At 38.2% G+C, this 19,548-nt stretch overlaps 2 protein-coding genes across 11 annotated transcripts in view; one reads left to right on the top strand and one right to left on the bottom strand.

Annotated features, from left to right (window-relative positions):
- The window catches only part of ppfia4 (PTPRF interacting protein alpha 4), a 125,784-nt gene extending 113,332 nt beyond the window's left edge, over positions 1-12,452 (top strand). For 7 of the 10 annotated variants that reach the window (XM_066703683.1, XM_066703675.1, XM_066703676.1 and 4 more), the window contains 3 exons: positions 3,332-3,509; positions 6,015-6,107; positions 8,683-12,452. In XM_066703683.1, the coding sequence (XP_066559780.1) occupies positions 3,332-3,509; positions 6,015-6,073 (237 nt within the window). In that variant the 3' untranslated portion in view covers positions 6,074-6,107; positions 8,683-12,452. The remainder of the gene's footprint in view (positions 1-3,331; positions 3,510-6,014; positions 6,108-8,682) is intronic. The other 3 variants (XM_066703681.1, XM_066703680.1, XM_066703674.1) reach the window with 1 other exon arrangement.
- Positions 12,453-12,684: 232 nt separating this feature from the next.
- myog (myogenin) lies at positions 12,685-16,211 on the bottom strand. The gene is made up of 3 exons (XM_066703684.1): positions 15,601-16,211; positions 14,023-14,128; positions 12,685-13,265 (listed from the first exon to the last, which is right to left on the bottom strand). Exons 1-3 carry the CDS (start codon positions 16,114-16,116, stop codon positions 13,150-13,152), a joined length of 738 nt encoding a protein of 245 aa, XP_066559781.1. The 5' UTR covers positions 16,117-16,211; the 3' UTR covers positions 12,685-13,149.
- Between the last annotated feature and the right edge of the window lie 3,337 nt (positions 16,212-19,548).

The following is a 19,548-nucleotide window of genomic DNA, read 5'->3' as shown; positions in this document are numbered from 1 at the left end:
CAGTTTGACTGTGTGAATGCTTACTGCCATTATCTCCTTCAAATTAAGCATATGACTGGATTCGGCTACAACTGTATAGTTATTTACCCCCTAAAATAATCAATACATAACATAATAACTATATATATATATACAGTGAGGGAAAAAAGTATTTGATCCCCTGCTGATTTTGTACGTTTGCCCACTGACAAAGAAATGATCAGTCTATAATTTTAATGGTAGGTGTATTTTAACAGTGAGAGACAGAATAACAACAAAAAAATCCAGAAAAACGCATTTCAATTGATTTGCATGTTAATGAGTGAAATAAGTATTTGACCCCTTTGACTTAGTACTTGGTGGCAAAACCCTTGTTGGCAATCACAGAGGTCAGACGTTTCTTGTAGTTGGCCACCAGGTTTGCACACATCTCAGGAGGGATTTTGTCCCACTCCTCTTTGCAGATCCTCTCCAAGTCATTAAGGTTTCAAGGCTGACGTTTGGCAACTCGAACCTTCAGCTCCCTCCACAGATTTTCTATGGGATTAAGGTCTGGAGACTGGCTAGGCCACTCCAGGACCTTAATATGCTTCTTCTTGAGCCACTCCTTTGTTGCCTTGGCTGTGTGTTTTGGGACATTGTCATGCTGGAATACCCATCCACGACCCATTTTCAATGCCCTGGCTGAGGGAAGGAGGTTCTCACCCAAGATTTGACGGTACATGGCCCCGTCCATCGTCCCTTTGATGCGGTGCAGTTGTCCTATCCCCTTAGCAGAAAAACAACTCCAAAGCATAATGTTTCCACCTCTATGTTTGACGGTGGGGATGGTGTTCTTGGGGACATTCCTCCTACTCCAAACACGACGAGTTGAGTTGATGCCAAAGAGCTCGATTTTGGTCTCATTTGACCACAACACTTTCACCCAGTTCTCCTCTGAATCATTCAGATGTTAATTGGCAAACTTCAGACGGGCCTGTACATGTGCTTTCTTGAGCAGGGGGACCTTGCGGGCGCTGCAGGATTTCAGTCCTTCACGGCGTAGTGTGTTACCAATAGTTTTCTTGGTGACTATGGTCCCAGCTGCCTTTAACAAGATCCTCCCGTGTAGTTCTGGGCTGATTCCTCACCGTTCTCATGATCATTGAAACTCCACGAGGTGAGATCTTGCATGGAGCCCCAGACCAAGGGAGACTGACAGTTATTTTGTGTTTCTTCCATTTGCGAATAATTGCACCAACTTTTGTCACCTTCTCACTAAGCTGCTTGGCGATGGTCTTGTAGCTCATTCCAGCCTTGTGTAGGTCTACAATCTTGTCCCTGACATCCTTGGACAGCTCTTTGGTCTTGGCCATGGTGGAGAGTTTGGAATCTGATTGATTGATTGCTTCTGTGGACAGGTGTCTTTTATACAGGTAACGAGCTGAGATTAGGAGCACTGCCTTTAAGAGAGAGCTCCTAATCTCAGATCGTTACCTGTATAAAAGACACCTGGGAGCCAGAAATCTTGCTGATTGATAGGGGATCAAATACTTATTTCACTCATTAACATTGCAAATCAATGTATAACTTTTTTGAAATGCGTTTTTCTGGAATTTTGTGTTGTTATTCTGTCTCTCACTGTTAAAATACACCTACCATTAAAATTATAGACTGATCATTTCTTTGTCAGTGGGCAAACGTACAAAATCAGCAGGGGATCAAATGCTTTTTTCCCTCACTGTATATATATATATATATATATATATATATATATATATATATATATATATATATATATATATATATATATATATCAACATATTATTTTCCAAAAACCCTATTGAATTAATATTCTCTGCAATTAACAATAGCTTAGATAAGAGTCAAGGCACATAAATATCCACCAGTTTCTAAATAAACCAGATTTAAATTCTACCTTGACTCAACTCTAGACTAGATGTGCATTACCAATTAGCATTATTGTTGCCTAGGCCTGTTTCAACCTTATTAAAATTCATATTTCTTTCTGATTGAATTATCCTTCCTCTGGGCAAGGCTAGCTTGGCAGTGGACTACCTTTTCACTTGACCATTGATATTCTGTTTCAGTTTAGAAATATGCAGAATAATCATATTGTCACAATCTGGTGCAGCATTTTTCTCCAGTGTTGAAAATTATGCTGAAAGACATAAAAGCGCTGCTTTCTTAAGAAAGGGTCTGGTTAGTATTTCATTGACAGTGGGATTATTTGTGGGGGGGATTGTTTTCCGAGCTCCGCAGTCATACATTCCTGTCCACTCTGGGGGTTTTAAAGAGAATCCGGGCTAATTTATCTTTAGGTGTCTGTGTGTGTGACTGAATGAGGTCAGTGTAACCAATTCACAAGCATGTACCCCTGCGTGTATGTGTTTACCTAGCCAGAGAGCTGCGATGTTGTTATGTATGTGTGCATGTTTGCGTCGATGCAGGTCAGTCCTCCGTTTGTGGTAACAGATACAGATAAAGTGCATACAGGCAGATATCAGGGTGTGTGTGTGTGTGTTTGAGAGTAGAAATAGTAAACCCCATAGTATTTAAAACACACCTTAAACATGCCTATAGAGCTGTAAATTAGTACAAATCTAGTCACGGTTAGTTTGACTTCAATGCCAATAACTAGCATTTGTCAGTTAGTTTGTTTGTACTGTGTTTATAGTGATTTGAATGTGCTTTACAGTATTTCTGTCACAATGCAAACCTGTCATTGCAATTCCAGAAAGTCCCTGTTCTCCACCACTAGGGGGTGCTAAGCTGTCAATTTCAGTCACATTCTCCTCACAAACAACTGCCTTTACCCTGGCACCTAACTCAGCAGTCTGTAGAAAGACAAGTGTATCGAATAATACCTGCGTTTTCAATTTGGAATTAGCTTCCTTTTTTTCTCCTTTGGCTGTTTACAAAGTTTTGTCTATGTTGGGTTGGTCCAGTCCAGCTTAAATTAGTAGCATGTGATATCCCCCTTCTGCTGCTTCTTAATAACAATACACATCTGATTAGATATTTTATAAGTCTGGAAACCAATGTTAGTTATCAATTAATACAGCAAGTCTCCTGTTCAGGTAAGGGAATTCTGGTCCTTGAAGGCTGAAAGATATCCAGGTGTTGGTTAAAAATCACTGAAGTTACTTAATTAATCAGTAGTCAGTATTTCAAGTAATTATAAATTGACGATTCACACGTGAGGAAGACCTATATGCAACCTGCTGTACTAAAATAGGTAAGAAGGTATGTCATAATATCAAAGTGAGACTCATGCAAAACCTTTCCCCTCCTCAACTTTCCTCCTCCTTTTGTGTCCCTGTGGGGGGGGTGCTGGTGTGTCTGTTTGCAGGGGGACGACAAGTCTTTCCGCAGGACCCCCTCCTGGAGGAAGCGGTTCCGCCCGCGGGAGGGCCAAGGCCTCAGCATGATGCCCGGCTCCATGGAGACCCTGCCAGCTGGCTTCCGCATCACCACCATGTCCATCCCATCCACGGTGGCCGTGATGCCCAAGAAAATACCACCTGAAGGTAGGGAGAGCCTGTCACACATCGCTGCAGAGACCCCCAGAGCCGCCTTTGCAAAATGCACAGACTCATCATTTTAACATCAACTCAACTTAACATCGCATTTGCATTCAGTAACCCAACGTGTGCATGTAGAAGAAGCCATTAACCAATTTAACCTATAGGACCACTGGTGGTCCAGTTCATCACACAGTTGACAATCACCCCAATATATTCCATGTTGGGCAACCTTTTACATTTAGTGTCATTTATTACACTGTAATTACATAGTAATTACTTATATACCTGTGTATGTACTATGATATACTCTATTTAATGATAAAGTTGTGTAGTTACATATAGTATTATTTTCATATGAATTACATTGCAGCTACACATAATTGCATAAATGCCCATAGCAATTAGGAAAAGTTAATGTCAAATGTTATCCCTAATTGAATCCTGTGCATTTCCCAGTTAAAGGGATATTTGAACTGGTTTATTTTGAAAAAAGTTGTGTGTGTGTGCTTGACAGGGTCATTGTTAAGTCTTGACTTGTCTTTATTTTGTAAGTAATATCTCTCTTATGCGCCCAGCTCATATGATTGTCTTGCTTCCAGCACAATCACTGTTATCATGCAGTTGTGTAGCAGGCCACCTAGTGTACATCGACCGTCACTATCAAGGTGTTTGTAAAGACTTAATTCTGTGGGAAACGATTACATGTGCACATTCAGAAAAATAATGCAATTACTTCTAGTAATATTTAACCCCAATAGCTAGAGTTTTGGTGCCAAAAATGGTCTTATGTACCTCATCAAAATAAAAGCACACTTTCAGTTTTATGACTTAAGTAGGTCATAAAAACAATACTAAACTACCAATATTAAAAATGTCATAAAAAGGATTTTATGAGCTGATTAAACATCATGATTAGTTGTTTTGCCGAATTATGTGTCTGGAGTATCCATGTTGTGTTATTTTGCCTGGATCAGTGTCTACACCTGAGTACAATACCTCCTGCCAAATATGTGTCAAATATGCTGAGCAGCATACAAACATAATTTTGTCTGACTCAAAAATAAATTGCATGTGTATTATGTGGTCTGAATTTATAATAATGAATGTATACATATTCCAGGAATAACACATGCATTTAATCTTGAGTTCAGCTGTCAATCACCTGTATAACAAGGTTATGTCACACTAGGCTAGAGTTAGGGTTTCTACTTTTGATGAACACATAACTCATTTATCAATTTTGTGAGAAGTAATTTTTTTGGGCATCAATACACTTCTGCTCTTAAAAGCCTACATCTGTGTACAATTGAACAGAGTTTGCAACCTTTTACATTTTTATTCACAAGAATCATTGGATTATATCATTGGATTAAACCTGTTGATAATCTAAACACAATGCAATTATTTTCAAAAATATTTTAATCCAATGTCTCGTGAGATTAAAGTGTCTCATCTCTGTCATATTAAATGTAAAACAAACCTGATAATTGCAAAGTGACTGCCTGTGTACCATTTCCATGTAAATTGCTTGAATACAAATTAATTGGATGACAGCTGCCTCCTATGCAAATTATAATGCTCATTATCACGTATCTGTGTGATGTCTGCTTGAGATCTAATCATATAGATTACCCAGGATTTAACACTAAACATGGTTCAAAACTCCAGCAGTAGCTGTTGGAAGCTTATTTTGTTATGAATTTCATTTCAATGGGGAACACGCAGCTAAGTCACAGATGACAATCAGTCCTTACACTAGACTTCACTAGATGTAGAAAATAATCAAACATCACCTTTGGGAAATAAGGTTTGTTCATACAGGGACATTGATGAAACTTCACTGCTCAATTTCTAACAATCATACAATCAAACACTGAATATAATCAACCTGTAAACAAATTATATTATATATAAAAAAACAGAGGGGGTAAAAGAAGTGGCCTTGTGTTCCTTTTTGCATGCCAGCAAAAGAGACTAGTGCAAATCCAGTCCCTGAGATCCTCAGTCTTGCCAGATGTTAATAAAAACATCTCCTACATTTTTAAAGATACAGGGAAGAAGAAATAAACCAGTCAGTTGATCAAGTCAGTAATTTGTTTGCAAACTAGAGATGTAAACCAGGAACCCACTGCAGAAAATACCATTCTGTTCACACAAGTCTCACCAAAATACGATGAAAGAAACAGTGCCAAAAAAATAAAAATATATTTTGAGAGCTGTCTGCATTGTCAGCACTTGACTGATGAACCAAACACCAAGCAATCACAAATTATTCACAGGGCTCTCAATCTAATCAATAAGAAGTGGTTGCCAGACCCAGCCCTCAATATTGATCCTCAAAATTTTAAGTAAGCTGCAGACCATAATGCCCTGTCGATGTCATTGGCCATCGCTGGGCCAGGGCAATTTATCTGTGCCTCTCAGGACTCAGTGAACGCCAGCTTGGGCCGGCCCGCCTCACTCACTTGCATGGTGTTTTCCTTTTTGTTTGTCACTGCTCACCTGTAGCTGGATCCTCAGGGTCACAGAGAATAGATACCTCCACAGTTCGGACTTACTCTTGTTAACCCCTCAAAACTAACAGGATTGCAGGTATTCAAGGTAAGCAGCACTCAAAAAACATTTAAATTATTGTTATTATTATTAATTATATATATATATATATATATATTACATTTGTCTTATTGTTTCCATTGTGTAGCTTTTATTTTAACGTTTCTTTCAGTTTTTTCTCATCTCAAAGCACTTTACATGGCATGTTGCAAACCGAAAACCCTGTGGGTTTATCTTACTATACACCTTCCATGCAGCTAATAAGAAAAAGAACAAACCTCTTGGTCTTTTTCCTGTCATCACTGTCTATTGGGCCTTCTTAATTGCATTTTTTCCTTATTTCCTTTATTTCTATTTTATTTCTTGAATATCCAATTTGTAATCACTAATGGGAAATCATTTCCTTGTTCTTAGCAGCTAACACTGTTGTTTTGCCCATTTTAGCACTCGGCTAAATCATGGAAATCATAACGACAAAGCAAGGAACATTTGGGGCAGTTTATCGCAAAGTGGATTATTCTAAATTATCATTTTAAAAGGATTTCTGTACTCAAAACTGTGCTCTGATGGAAGAAAACAACAGAAGAAGCAGACTACTTAGTTGATTTGGAGTAGACCCTAATAAGCAATTTGTACTTAACTACATGGTAGACAATGGGAATCACAAGTCACTGTTAACAAGAAAGCCACAAATTATGCCTCTTCAGAAACCAAAACAAACCAAGTTGAAAAACAACAACAGTGCTCATCTTTGCAGAATATGACCAACACTTGCATTTGTGTATGGCCTGGGGCCTATTGATACACTTAAGTTGAATACAACCCTCACGGGCTACAGGAGTCGCTGTTCTGCCACAAGCACCCACCCAGCCCTACAAACCCTTATGGGCACAGAGGGTTGTAGCAAACTCCGGACTGGAGCAGGCACTGTCTGGACTATAGGGCTCAATATGCAGCAACTTTCCAAACAGTACTATATTGATTTTCATAAACTACCTCCTGACCCAGACTTCTTTTTAAAACATCATCATCTGCCAACAATCTCCAGGTTCATATTCTGCCTCAGGGCAAGCATATCACAAAGCTTGAGTCCAATAATGTCAGACAAAACATAAAAATAAGATATTCTGGATTTAATAGTATTCCCTGTACCCAGCATTTTCTGCTGTTTACTTTTCAAATTATTCAAAATTGTGAAATAGAATAATTGAATGATTGAGGCAAAAACATTGTTTCCCAAAGTCTTGCATAGAAGGAGGGCAATTTTATTCTCTTGTCTGACATATACTTTAAATATGAATAGAGAAACCTTCTTTGTGACAAAATACACTTCAGTTCATCATGAAATAGCAATAGAAAAATAAATAATCAAGCACATATATATATAGTTTAAGTATAATATAACTTTAAATATGTATTGTTTTACTGCATTTGTTTGATGTTCTAAGATGTGACGTAACATCTGATTATAAAATGAGAGACTCATATGAACAATGTTTTTGAAAGACTAGCCAATGCTTTATCCTGCCAATTTCCTAACCCCTTTTCAGACAAACACAGCAGCACTGAGTATAAACGTTCTCATTATGTTCCTTGTTTGAGTCCTCTATTTTTCAGCGCTTGTTTTGAAAACCTGTCATTTACTAGCTGCAGTAGTGTTGGGAAAACAAACCCAGTCATTAATTTTCTAAAGGGGTTGGCCTGCATCCTCTTCTGTCTCACTCTCTCAATAAGTCCCTAATCTCTACCTCCTGTTCTCAGGCTCGGACTATAAGAGATTTTCTCAAGAAAAGGAATTTGTGCTGCTTAATATTAAGCTTCCAGGAACACTTCACATACCTTCCCATGTCCTGTCCATCATTCTTCAGTAGTTAAAGTCATTGTCAATGTCCTTTTTATTGTTTTCTGTTCTTTTGTACAATCTACAGTTCTGTCTTCTGTTTCTGACTGATTGCATGTTCCTGCTTGGCCTTGTATAGTGGCATGAAAACTCCCATTGCGTAGCAGTTTAAGCCATTTCAGTTTTTGTGTTGTTATGCTGCAACATTACACAGCAGTGATGTATATTCTGTGCTTGTTATCTTTTTACGACAACAATTGCAGATGAGGTGAGCTAAAACAACACACAATACACCAACCTTATTTTGTCCATCGCTACGTTTTTACACCTCAAATGGATCAAGCTGCTACTTTGATTTCCCTCCCTGTGTTCAATAACTACACCCTGCTTCTCTATTTGCAAGACAACTGAACATTTGATACACAATTTGATTGTAAACATTCACTTACAGTTCTGACTATTTATCCTCTTGTTTCCTGGTTAGATTTATTCATTTGTTATACATGCATTTTAGAGGACACTTACAGTCTGACAATGCAGGACATCCTGTGAATACCCCATGCACTGTTCGCAGGTTCCTCAAAGTAAAAAATAGGGATTACATTTTCACCCTGCCGCGGACAAAGAGTGCAATCAAAACTCTGAGTCTCAAGAGGATTAACCACAGTCAAAAAAAGTATCGGAGTTAAAAAGACAAGGTTATTGTTCATGCATGCAAAAAGAAAATGCTAACAAACACAATGATAAGGAACCAATGCTATCTGTCTCTTCTTCTTCTCGCAGTGCATTCTCACTACCTGTACGGACACATGCTTGCAGCCTTTCGAGACTGAACTGCCAAATTTTAAAATGGGATGTCTTGGATTTTTGGTGGGGGTAAACAGGTGGCAAGAGAGGGGGTGTTGAACCTGCCAGACACACCATGATTTCCTTGGAAGCTGTCCAATAGGGGACACGAGGTCAAGGGACTATAACTCTAAACACAGAAGAGTTATTCGTGCGTGATCCAAAAGGAGATGTCTGTGTCTACAGTGCTATTCCAGTATTTTCAGATTAACTAGTAGCTGTGATGTTGTCCTGATGCTCCCTGTTTTAAACTGATCTATGACACCTTGTAGTCTGGTTTTCATAGTATATTTCCTGGGTGTGTCTATAGTATATATCAGACTGCCCCCATCGGTTATGCAAGGTAATTCTTCTTTATTTTGTTTCTTTTCTGTATATAAACTGAATGACTGTAAAAGATTTTATAGAAACCTATATGGAATTTAAATTATATCCTTAATGTATAAAGTTGAACATTTTTGTCTTAGCTGGTGTTTGTTTTGACCTCTGTTGTTCCCCCCAGTACTATGTTTGTTGTCAGTTTTTAAAAATATGAAAAATACTTCTACCCTGAGAAATGGTGACATACGTACTGGAACTGGAACCAATAATAGGGATTGATTTTCCCCAGATAACCATGAAAACTGTTGCTGGACAATCTCTCACATCTGAATGAGCTCAGTTACTTTTTGCCCTTAAAAACATAAATACATGAAATTAATGATAATAAAGTAATAAGTGATATATCTATATAGTGGTAGAGTGCAAGGAATATTTCTGATGTAATAACAGCAATATTAATATTAATATTAGTATATTAATTGCAATCTACTCCACAGTATTGGAAAAGGGACTTTTAAAGCTTAAAGCTTTGTAAGGAAAACTATTAGGTTTGGGTGTATCACCATGAACTAACATTGTAAGATTGACCATTCTTTCAAAAACCTGTTGATGTAACTTCAGATTTTTTATCTCTGAGCGTATCTCATATAACTAAACTGGCATCAGTAAAATTACACTTTATGCCTCGACTCAATAAATGCTGGGAAAGGATTAGGTCTACATAGCTTAAGATACACGGCAGTCAAAGATAACACTGAGGCGAAAATAATAAATAATTGAATTGAGTTTTGGTTCAGTTCATTTCAATAATACTTATAAAGCAGCTGACAAAGCCTAGGGCTTGTGACTGAGAAAAAGGGGGAATGCAAACCAAATATTGATCAGAGTAAGTGTGGCGCGAGGTGGTAACTGGGTAGCTTTACACAGTATGTATCCATGGACTTTTCCATTATGCCAATTAATGTGAACCAACTCATGGTGACACAATAGAAACAAACAAAACAAAAGAAGGAAATGGACCCTTATTTGTGTATTAGTTGTTATGCTGACAATGAAAAGCAGAATTGTGGTGTGAAAGCTTGCTGTCCTACTGAGATGTTAATGTTTTGACAATCAAGTGTTGAGATGTGCAGGATTGTGGTAACCCCCTTCGAATGTCCCACGTGTCTGTTTTTATTCCAGCACCATAGAAGTAGTGTGACTAATATCTCCCCGAATTCTCTTTTAAGCTTGATCTTGTTGTTTGTTTATTGATTTGTTTTTTTGTTGTTTGTTTTTTATTGGTTTCCTTGTTTTTGCCAAATCTGCCTTGTGACAAATCGAAAAAAGGTCTTATTTTCTTACTAATTTGTAGTGAGATTATGAATGCAGGAAAAAGGAAAAAAAAATAAAGGTGTATCAGTATTCTGCTGTCCGTTGTACAACAGTATATCATATTGTATTTCAACTAAACATGCTGGATGTCAGATTTTTCTTTATGCAACTGTTAATTCCTGTCTTTGTTGTTCTTGACATTAAGTCAGTAATGCAATTTGCTTCATTGCAACTGTTGTTATGATGAATTATCATGATTTAATTTGGCTTTGTCCAAAGGGAATCATATTCACCAAGGAGCTAGGGAAATGCAAGATAGTGCTAAATTTATCACTTGCAATTAACTGAGAAACATCCCTCTATACGCTCATCTGTAGGATTGTCTCAAAGGGAAAAACATAAAATCTAAATATGTTTGCAAAATTCAAGTAGTGCAGTACCAAGCACTGCAGACCATTGAAATCTACCTCAAATCTATTAATCTGAAGTTCAGTATTATTAGTATTACAGAAAGTGATAGAGATAGTGGTTCCAGATAGTTATTCCTTCAGTGAACAATTAATAAGAAATTGAGTTCTGGATTGGAAGAATGAGATTGAGTGGGGGTTGGAGGATGTAACATACATTACTACAAATGAAATCGATTAGATCCATGAAATAACATATAGAACATAATCACTGGGAAGGGGAATCAATTCATCAATTCAAAATGGCATTGCAACGGCAAATGTGTTGTTGAGGTGAAATTCCATGTGCGTTTGCAGACGTTATTGTTTTTATTTACATATGCATTTTGTTTCAATTTGTGTTTTTACACTTAGAGACTCCTTTCAAGTCTGACCTCGAAATGAGGAATTGTACCCTTTTAAGGAGCCTTGCCAAAACCAGAGGCCAACCGCTTGTGAAAAATGAGAAAGTAAATGTAAAGGTGTCAGACTCATTATAGAAACAAACTTCTTGTCAGAAGGCAGCTTTTAAATGGCCTGTGCTCAGCCTGTATTTTCCCAAGAAGAAGAAAGATTTTAATGGATTAATTTTTTTGTTTGTTTGTTTTTGTTTTTTATGGTATGATTTATAGTTGGTCAGATTTGTTTTGGAAGACAAGAACAAGAACAAAAATGGGCGCTAAAATGAAATCTGCACTTGTTCTTTTTAACAGACTGGTGTGTGTATATAATTCAGTCCAGGTGTGATAAAGTCAAAGAAAGAGAAGTCTGACATTTTTTTCCAAGTGTTTTCATATATGTATATATATATATATATATATATATATATATATATATATATATATATATATATTTATTTATTTTTTCTGATTTTGTAATGATTTGTTTATGAGTTTAAACTGGTCTGAGATGGAAATATTTAAAAGCACAGATGGCTCTCAGTAGTACCTGTTTAGTCTTGTATGCTGAATGGGATATAGCAACCATTATTGTATTTCTAACACCATAACGCAGTGGTATAATGCTACACCAACAGCCTGAAGACCCTCTCTCAGATTTAGGATTCATAACAGTATGGATGCCTGATATACCAATGGTGTTTCTTTACCTGCATCAGGTCATTGATTTTGACCATTGTCATTATTGCCACAATTTTGAAATTGCCAATATTGCTGTAAACTCAAAGCTCTTCAAAAGCGTGGTGCATTTTAGTAACGTATAGGCAAGTGCTGTTCCAATCTCAACAATGTTCGCAGTATGCTTGTCTCTTTGATAGATGTTGTTGCGAATAAAAGACAAAAGAAAAAATCCTTACTTTGATCTATTGTATTTCAAGTGTATTATATATCTTTTCATTTCTGTTTCAATGTACTGTAATTGTTTTTCTGCATTGTCTGTTTTGAAGATGGAAATGCCTGTTTCCACACTTTTTTTATGGAGTGTTGGAGCAAAAGAACAAACAACAACACAAAACGCATACACATACATATATGTATATATATACAGTATATATATGGCGTCTCATGTTCTTTGATGCATTCTTTTTTGATTGTTGTCATTAAAATATCCAAAAGGGGACCCCAATTAAAAAAGAAAAAATGTGCAATAAATCAATCTTTTGAAGTATGTTTATGGCATTTATTCGCAATGGTTTACTTAACAAATATTGGCAGGAGCTTTTTTGCAATTTCCTGCTTAATTGGTGCATGATTTATCTTGGAAATGGTTTGATATTTCTAGGGGCTCCAGTGATGACAATATCAGGTTTAGATGGATCGGTCAATAGCAAATTGATCGACTGGCTTTGTCGATTAGGACACTGTGTAGAAGAACATAAAAAAGACACTTGAGAAAAGGATATATACAAATACACAACAATCTTTATTATAAAAGTCAAAAATAAGTTAGCGAAACAAATAAAAAATAAAATAGCAAATCCACTCTGTAAAAAAAGGAACGTATTTACATCACAAGCATTCAGATCTCTAGCATAAGCCGGAATTGGTCAAACTGCAGTAGAAAATATTGGCCCCACAAAAATAACCCTTCAGCATAAAACACACGCAAATAAAATGCAAGACTGAGTAGGCAAATGCATTAAAGGATAACGTCGATCTATCAGTATTAAGTTAAGGAAGAAAGAGCCCAATTCCTCTTTTAAAGCTCTAGTTTCACATTTCTAAGTATAAAAAAAATTGATAAAAAAAGTGGACCACCTATTTGTTACCAAGAAACCACTTCATTGTTTGGCATTTCAGATGTTTTCTGTGATTCCCATCGCTCTGTTCTTTGGAAGACTGGCCTGTCCCTCCATCAGACTCTCTCATTTGGAAATGTCGCCTGTGTAAGTAACAGCCGCCCCCTCCACAGTGATGCTGTCTACTATGGAGGTCAGGGAACGAAGGTTTGGTTGCTCTGAAGAATCCTCATTCAGAAGGTCTGAAAACAAGACAGAAACACATTCAGGATGTGTGTTCATAGTCTACACATTGCAAGTCAGATATAGAAGATGGATAGTACACAAAACACTGCTGTTTTATAGTTTATAGTTTAATGTATGTGTGTATATATAGTTTGGTTTTTCTCCCCTTGATTTTACCTCAAATGAATAACGTCTAATCAATTAAGTTTTTGATCACCCTGGAGCCAGGACAGGGTAAGAGCAATACAATTTTGCTCCAGAAGAAAGTACTTATTTGCTGTGAAGTTATTTGGAAGCTTTTTCATTGTGGAAAAATAATATTTCACCAGGCATGTTTAACAGTATATTCACTGATTTTTTTTTTTTAAACAACAACAACTTATATATATATATGAAACATGTGCTTGGTTGGTGTCCATTGAGAAATAGCAGCTTCCAGTTATTTATGCCTTTTGCTTTTTAAAATAAAAGTGTCTCATCTAGTTGTATTTCACTGTTCCCTGTTTTGTTTTTCAACTCATTAAAAATTGTTTCTGAAAAGTATTTTCATGGAGGGGCTGGGATAAATGACTTAGACAGTGACGTACATTGCTTTAAAATGCCATGATGGATACCTTAAACGTCACTCTGTGCCACGCTATACAATTCCCCACTGTCCTCCACCCTTGACAAGGCAAGGCTGGAATAGTTATGGAGGCCAAACTTAACCTTGGCAATGGATCATTGTAAGGAACAGAGGAAACAGGCATGCAGTGTGTAGGCGGCTGTGTTTACCATCAGGGTGGTTGGTGTAGGCGTTTCCACAGTGGTCTGAGGGACTGCTCCACTCTGGGCTGCTGCAACAGGTGCTCCCAGAGCCCTGCTCACTGGACGAGGACACCTGCCAGATAGATGCAGCACAGTCACTCACACTGCAGCCATTAACCCCGCTGCCACACTTAAGGGCCTGTTGACCCACAATTGAAACATAAACAAAACATGGGACTGCAACGCAAAGCAAGTCGAGCTCTCTCTAATCAAGCCTAAAGGTTAAACTGTACATAGATAGGTAAATATACACAGAGACAAAATAGGAAGGCCATAAAGAAATTCATTACATAAAAAGCAAACTTTGCAATTGAAGGACGAATGACGGAAGTGGCTGTTTCCACTGTTATTCATGAATAAATGCACTAGTACCATGGGACACCCAGTTACAAAATGATTATTATTTTTTATCCAGTGTGTCATCATGACCAAATCAAATGTTACAGTACGAATCGATGTTACCGTTTTATGTTTAATTCATTATCTATAAAGCAGCACTTAGGATGGGCATACTTTGCATGAATGCCCATTTCTATCAATTAAAAGAGGTTAATTCATTATGTTAATTATTGTTTATGCAGAAATGTTTGAAAACGGAGGAAAGCTCATTTAGCATTTTTTTTATTAATTGACATATTATCTAAAGACGTTATGGTTATATATAACTTTAGTGGAATTAGACAACCACTATAAACTTTAATCTGGAAAAAAACAATTCCCCAATTACATTTTTGCCATGTAATAATATACACCCTAGAGAACAAAGTTAATTATGTTTGAAGCCATTCTAAAATAGGCTGTGATTAAATGTACTGTTGCTCATATTAGTTTGACACATTGTTTAACCCTTATAAGACACTTGTATCAATATTATTCAAAGCTGCTGAATGAAATTACTGCACATTGGTTTTCAAACTAAAGGTTATTCTTTGTCTTTGTATTTTCCCCCTATGAAATTAAGGAGCTGATTGTAAATCTATGACATTTAAAAGGACAGCTGAGGAAAATGGCACCACTTCATCAATGCATTCATTTCTACAGATTGTAAGATACCTAGGTATAGGTAATGAGATTATGAAAATATGTAACCTAATTCTGTTTTCTTGTAAGTTATTGCCAAAATCAAATGAGTGCTCTGAAAAGTACACATTGGCAGGATGTTAGAAAGTATCTTTCACTCGAAAATAGTTTATCATTATTATTATTATTATTATTATTATTATTATTATTAGTAGTAGTAGTAGTAGTAGTAGTAGTAGTAGTATTAAGAAGAAAGAGGTATGTTACACAAATTGAGTATTATCTGTGTACCTGTAATAATAATCATAATATTATTATTACATTGTTTCAGGATAAATAATTAAACTGACTGATTTTGCCCAGCTTTTAGTGCCAGGGTATCAGTGGGCATCTTCCAATCAAACAACCTGCAACAATCCCACAATCCCCAATCCTCAACCCCCATTCAGAGAGTGTGCTTTGACCACTGAGCCCTCGTACCGCCACACCCTTCTCTCCGGGGGGCTATGCTGGCCGCTCACTCACCCTCTGGGATCCTGAGCCCCTGTAATGCATCCCTCCCTGCTGCTCTCGCTCCTGCTGGTTCAGTGAGCTGACCAGGGCCTGCAGCCTCTCGATGTACTGGATGGCACTGCGCAGGATCTCCACCTTGGGCAGCCTCTGGTTGGGGTTCATCAGCGTGCTCCTCTTGAGCGCCTCGAAAGCCTCGTTGACCTTCTTCAGCCGCCGCTTCTCCCGGAGGGTGGCAGCTTTCCGGCGGTCCATGGTGACCGATTTGCGCTTGCAGATCTTACAAGCCCAGGGCAAACACTGGCCTGGGCAGTGCTCCTGGGGTGACATGCTGGACCCTGGAGACACCTTGTCCTCCAAGCCCGCCCCAGACAGGAGCCTGCTGTCAGAGCACAGTCCCATCATGGGCCGCTCCTGGTAGGCCGTCTGATCGAAGCCCCCCTGCAGCCGGGAAGGGAAATAATTTTCCCCATTTCCCTCATAGAACCTCTGGTCGGGGAAGAAGTACGGGTTGGTCTCAAAAAGCTCCATTCTCTTGCCCTGGTGCAAGATCTCTCCACCTCTGTCTTTAGTGTGCTTCTGAGCTCGTGCCTGAGGGATCTGTGGACAACAACTGCTCGCACCAACTGTTTGGTGGCATTTAAACCCTTCGCTTGGCGTTAGATCACTGGGTTAAATATAGCCAAAGCCCAGAGAAACCCGATCCCACTTTTAGCTGTTGCCTCACATCTAAACTTTACATCTCTTTTCATTCCAGGTCTCCTGGGGCTTTTCGGAGCAGCTCGGTTCAAGGAATAGTGACACCGAGTTTTGGGAGGATTGGGAGGACTGGAGCCTTGTGCTTTGGAAAATCAAAAAGGGAGAGATAGATGTGAGGCACAAAAATAACTAAACCCCAATGCTGTTGCCATCTACATATTAGTATGATGATGGTTATTGTTTTGTTTTACAGATGTAGTAATAGAGGACACTTTTAGTTGAATTACCTGAAGATGAGATGCCAGGCACATCCTGTAGTAATTGTATTGGACATTATAGATTTTTTTGTCATTTAACCCCTCGACTCACATATTCACCTCAGGTCACCTCAGGATGTGCAGAACTGCTGCTCAATAAGAGTTGATAAAATACACTAAAGAGACAGATCAGATCACTTGTCCATCCCCTGTGGTTTGCTTCCTAAGAAGGCATAGTGTATCAGTGATGCTGGGCCAGAACTGACCGGGCTCTTGGAGGTTTCATTCACCTTGCAGTCTTATTTAGAGAGCTTCCAATTGATTATCTGATTAGCAAGACTTGTTACTAAAGAGTTTTCTGGCACAAGACTATAATTCAAAGCCCGTATTGCCTTTTTCACACCTTCTAAATAAACATGAAGGTTCCTAAGTTCAGGAGTGTGTTGAAGCAGCCGGTCACAGCTCACTATCTCTACAGGCTTGTGCCAAGAAGTCCTGTCCTCTTCTCTCCTCTCCCCTCCGTAATTCATCCCTGTCCTGCTGGATTAAGTGGCTCTGCTGTTTGCTGTCAGTTTAAAGTGTGATGGATAGTCACTGATGTTAGAGGCAGTACAAAGACATTACTGTATTGGAGAGGGGGTCCGGGGGCTCAGTGTGTTATAATCAGTCACTGCTCCATTAACCCATTGTCACATTTCACAAGTCACAAGAGTTTGGTTTCCAGTCTGGCAGAAAATATAGGTTTAGCCTTTCTTGTGGAGGAAGCTTTCTGCTCACATTAACCAATATTAAAACACCAAGTTCACTTTACAGCAATATATACAGTGTCATCAAAGAGAGTGTATTACGGTTTACTCCAAACACTATGAACTCAGAATCACTCTCTTTACTATTATAGTTATCTGACCTGTAAGTGAAATTACTATTTTACCTCAAAACCTTCAGTGTTTTAAGACTTGTGAGCAAAACAATATGTGATTGAGAAACATACTACCGGTACCTAAGCTACAGGTGTTATTTAGATTGATATGGTTATGCATATCCATCTGTCATTTTTTCCTGCATTTGCAATCATTTCAGTCTGGTTTTCATTAATGAACATCAAGATTATATTCATATACTTGTTGGCTTCTGTGTTGCCAGTGTCAAAGAGGTTAAAGAGGCTAAACATATTTTAAATTGCTGTCAATCCAAGGGGAAACAAAATACACTGATGCCATTAGGGTGTGATTGGATGCAGTGTGTTGGGAACAGCTTTTATCCACTGCTTTTCAAATGTTGTTGGAGAAACAAATTTCCTAACTAGTTTATATAATGTATTTGCTCTGGAAATGTCTGACCTTACCTCTAGAGAGTTTGGCTTGGAGAATGACAGTGAACTGTATATTACATGAAACCTGCAAGTAAGATTTAAGAAGTCTGAACAACTCTTATCACCAAAAAATAAACCAATCATCTGCCCATTTTCTGACAGTGATAGCAAGTGATGGAGTATGGTCAGATATCTGAAACCTCTGGGATTGTTTGGAGACCCTTTCTGTTATGCCATTGGTTTGCTTTCCACCACTGTGGGCTCCTCCCAGGGAAAACCATTTATACTGAGAAATATGTATTTTTTGGTATCAGTGTGGACATGCGTTTGTTACAGGTCCTCGATTTAAATATTGAGTCCCACGGCAGATTCATTCTCCTGCAAATTGAGTCTGACCTAAATATTGGTTAAAAACAGGATCAGAATTAGTGTTGCTGCTTTCACTTCAGTCTTCAGTGAAGTTCTGAAGAGTGAGTAACCCCTTTGAGTGATGCTACCAACAGGATATGCCACAAACTACAAGATTTGAGTAAAAATAATTCTAGTATCTATAAACTGTTTTCCTGCTTAAAATCTTAAGGGTGATACACATCCTTAAAAAAATAAGGAACTCTGTTATATGTGAACAGGGTACCATAATCAAACATCTGTGAGTGCAGAAGACACAAGCTGAGACGTTTGGGGGGATGGAGACCCAAACAGCTTAGTATTGAAAGTAGTGCATTTCAAGCACGAGCGAGTGGGCTGAGTTCACCGGGGTTTCTCCCTGAGAGGCTTGTCATTGCTTGTTATGCTCCTGTTTGGTCAATGACAAGCAGCAGCACATTGCGAGACAGCTGGGGGGGGGGGAGGGTGAATTAGCTTCTTGTGAAGAAATGCCTAGAACGTGGCCGCATTAGCCATGGAATGTATACTCTTCTCTCATACTTGGCTCCCGACCCCTAGAAAAATATTATGCCCTCCGTTATTGCTTCCAAGCGAGCGCTCTCCACTGTAATGACTGCGACAGATGCCCTGTGTTTGGAGGTCTTCTGCCTTGGGCTCCTAAGTTGCCCTGTTGCTATGGGCTTTGCTTTGTCAAACGATCCTTTGCTCAGAACAAATACCCCCTACAAAGTAAGATGGGGGACTTCAGAAAAAATGACATTGGATCGGCTGCAAAATTATGTGGCTGGCTGGTCATTCAATTTGATCAATAACTGATATAAAAGCGACTTTGATATGTTTTTGCAGTGGGCATACATCTTTTCAGTTCTTTGAAGGATGTGAGCCAAAATAGTTGTGCAGTTTTAGCAGCAATAAAAATGGTAGAGACTGTATTACTCTGTGCCTCTAGAGTAACAAAAAAAGAAACATGAAACATTGTATTGTCATGGTTCACCCTCTAGTCTATGTGAGACCATTTGAATTTCTATCAAATCATTTTTTATTATCATTATTATCCCAGAAACCTGAATGCAGACTGTACTTGTGTCAGTCGATATTACACCGCTCTTTCACCAGCAATGATATTTTACTTGATCCTTGGAGACATGTTACTATTAATGTGTGAGGTATTTTTGGAAGATTCTGAACTGTAAAAATAGCACTAAAAGGCATTTAGTTAATTCATGTTATGCATTTAGTTCTTTCACATTGTTGAAATTGCTCAGCTAGCTGTGTATTTAATTCTGGCACAGATAATATTAAAACAGG

Source organism: Amia ocellicauda, chromosome 5 (genome assembly GCF_036373705.1).
Source record: "Amia ocellicauda isolate fAmiCal2 chromosome 5, fAmiCal2.hap1, whole genome shotgun sequence".
Lineage (NCBI taxonomy): Eukaryota > Metazoa > Chordata > Actinopteri > Amiiformes > Amiidae > Amia > Amia ocellicauda.
This window is presented reverse-complemented; position numbering and strand designations above follow the sequence as displayed.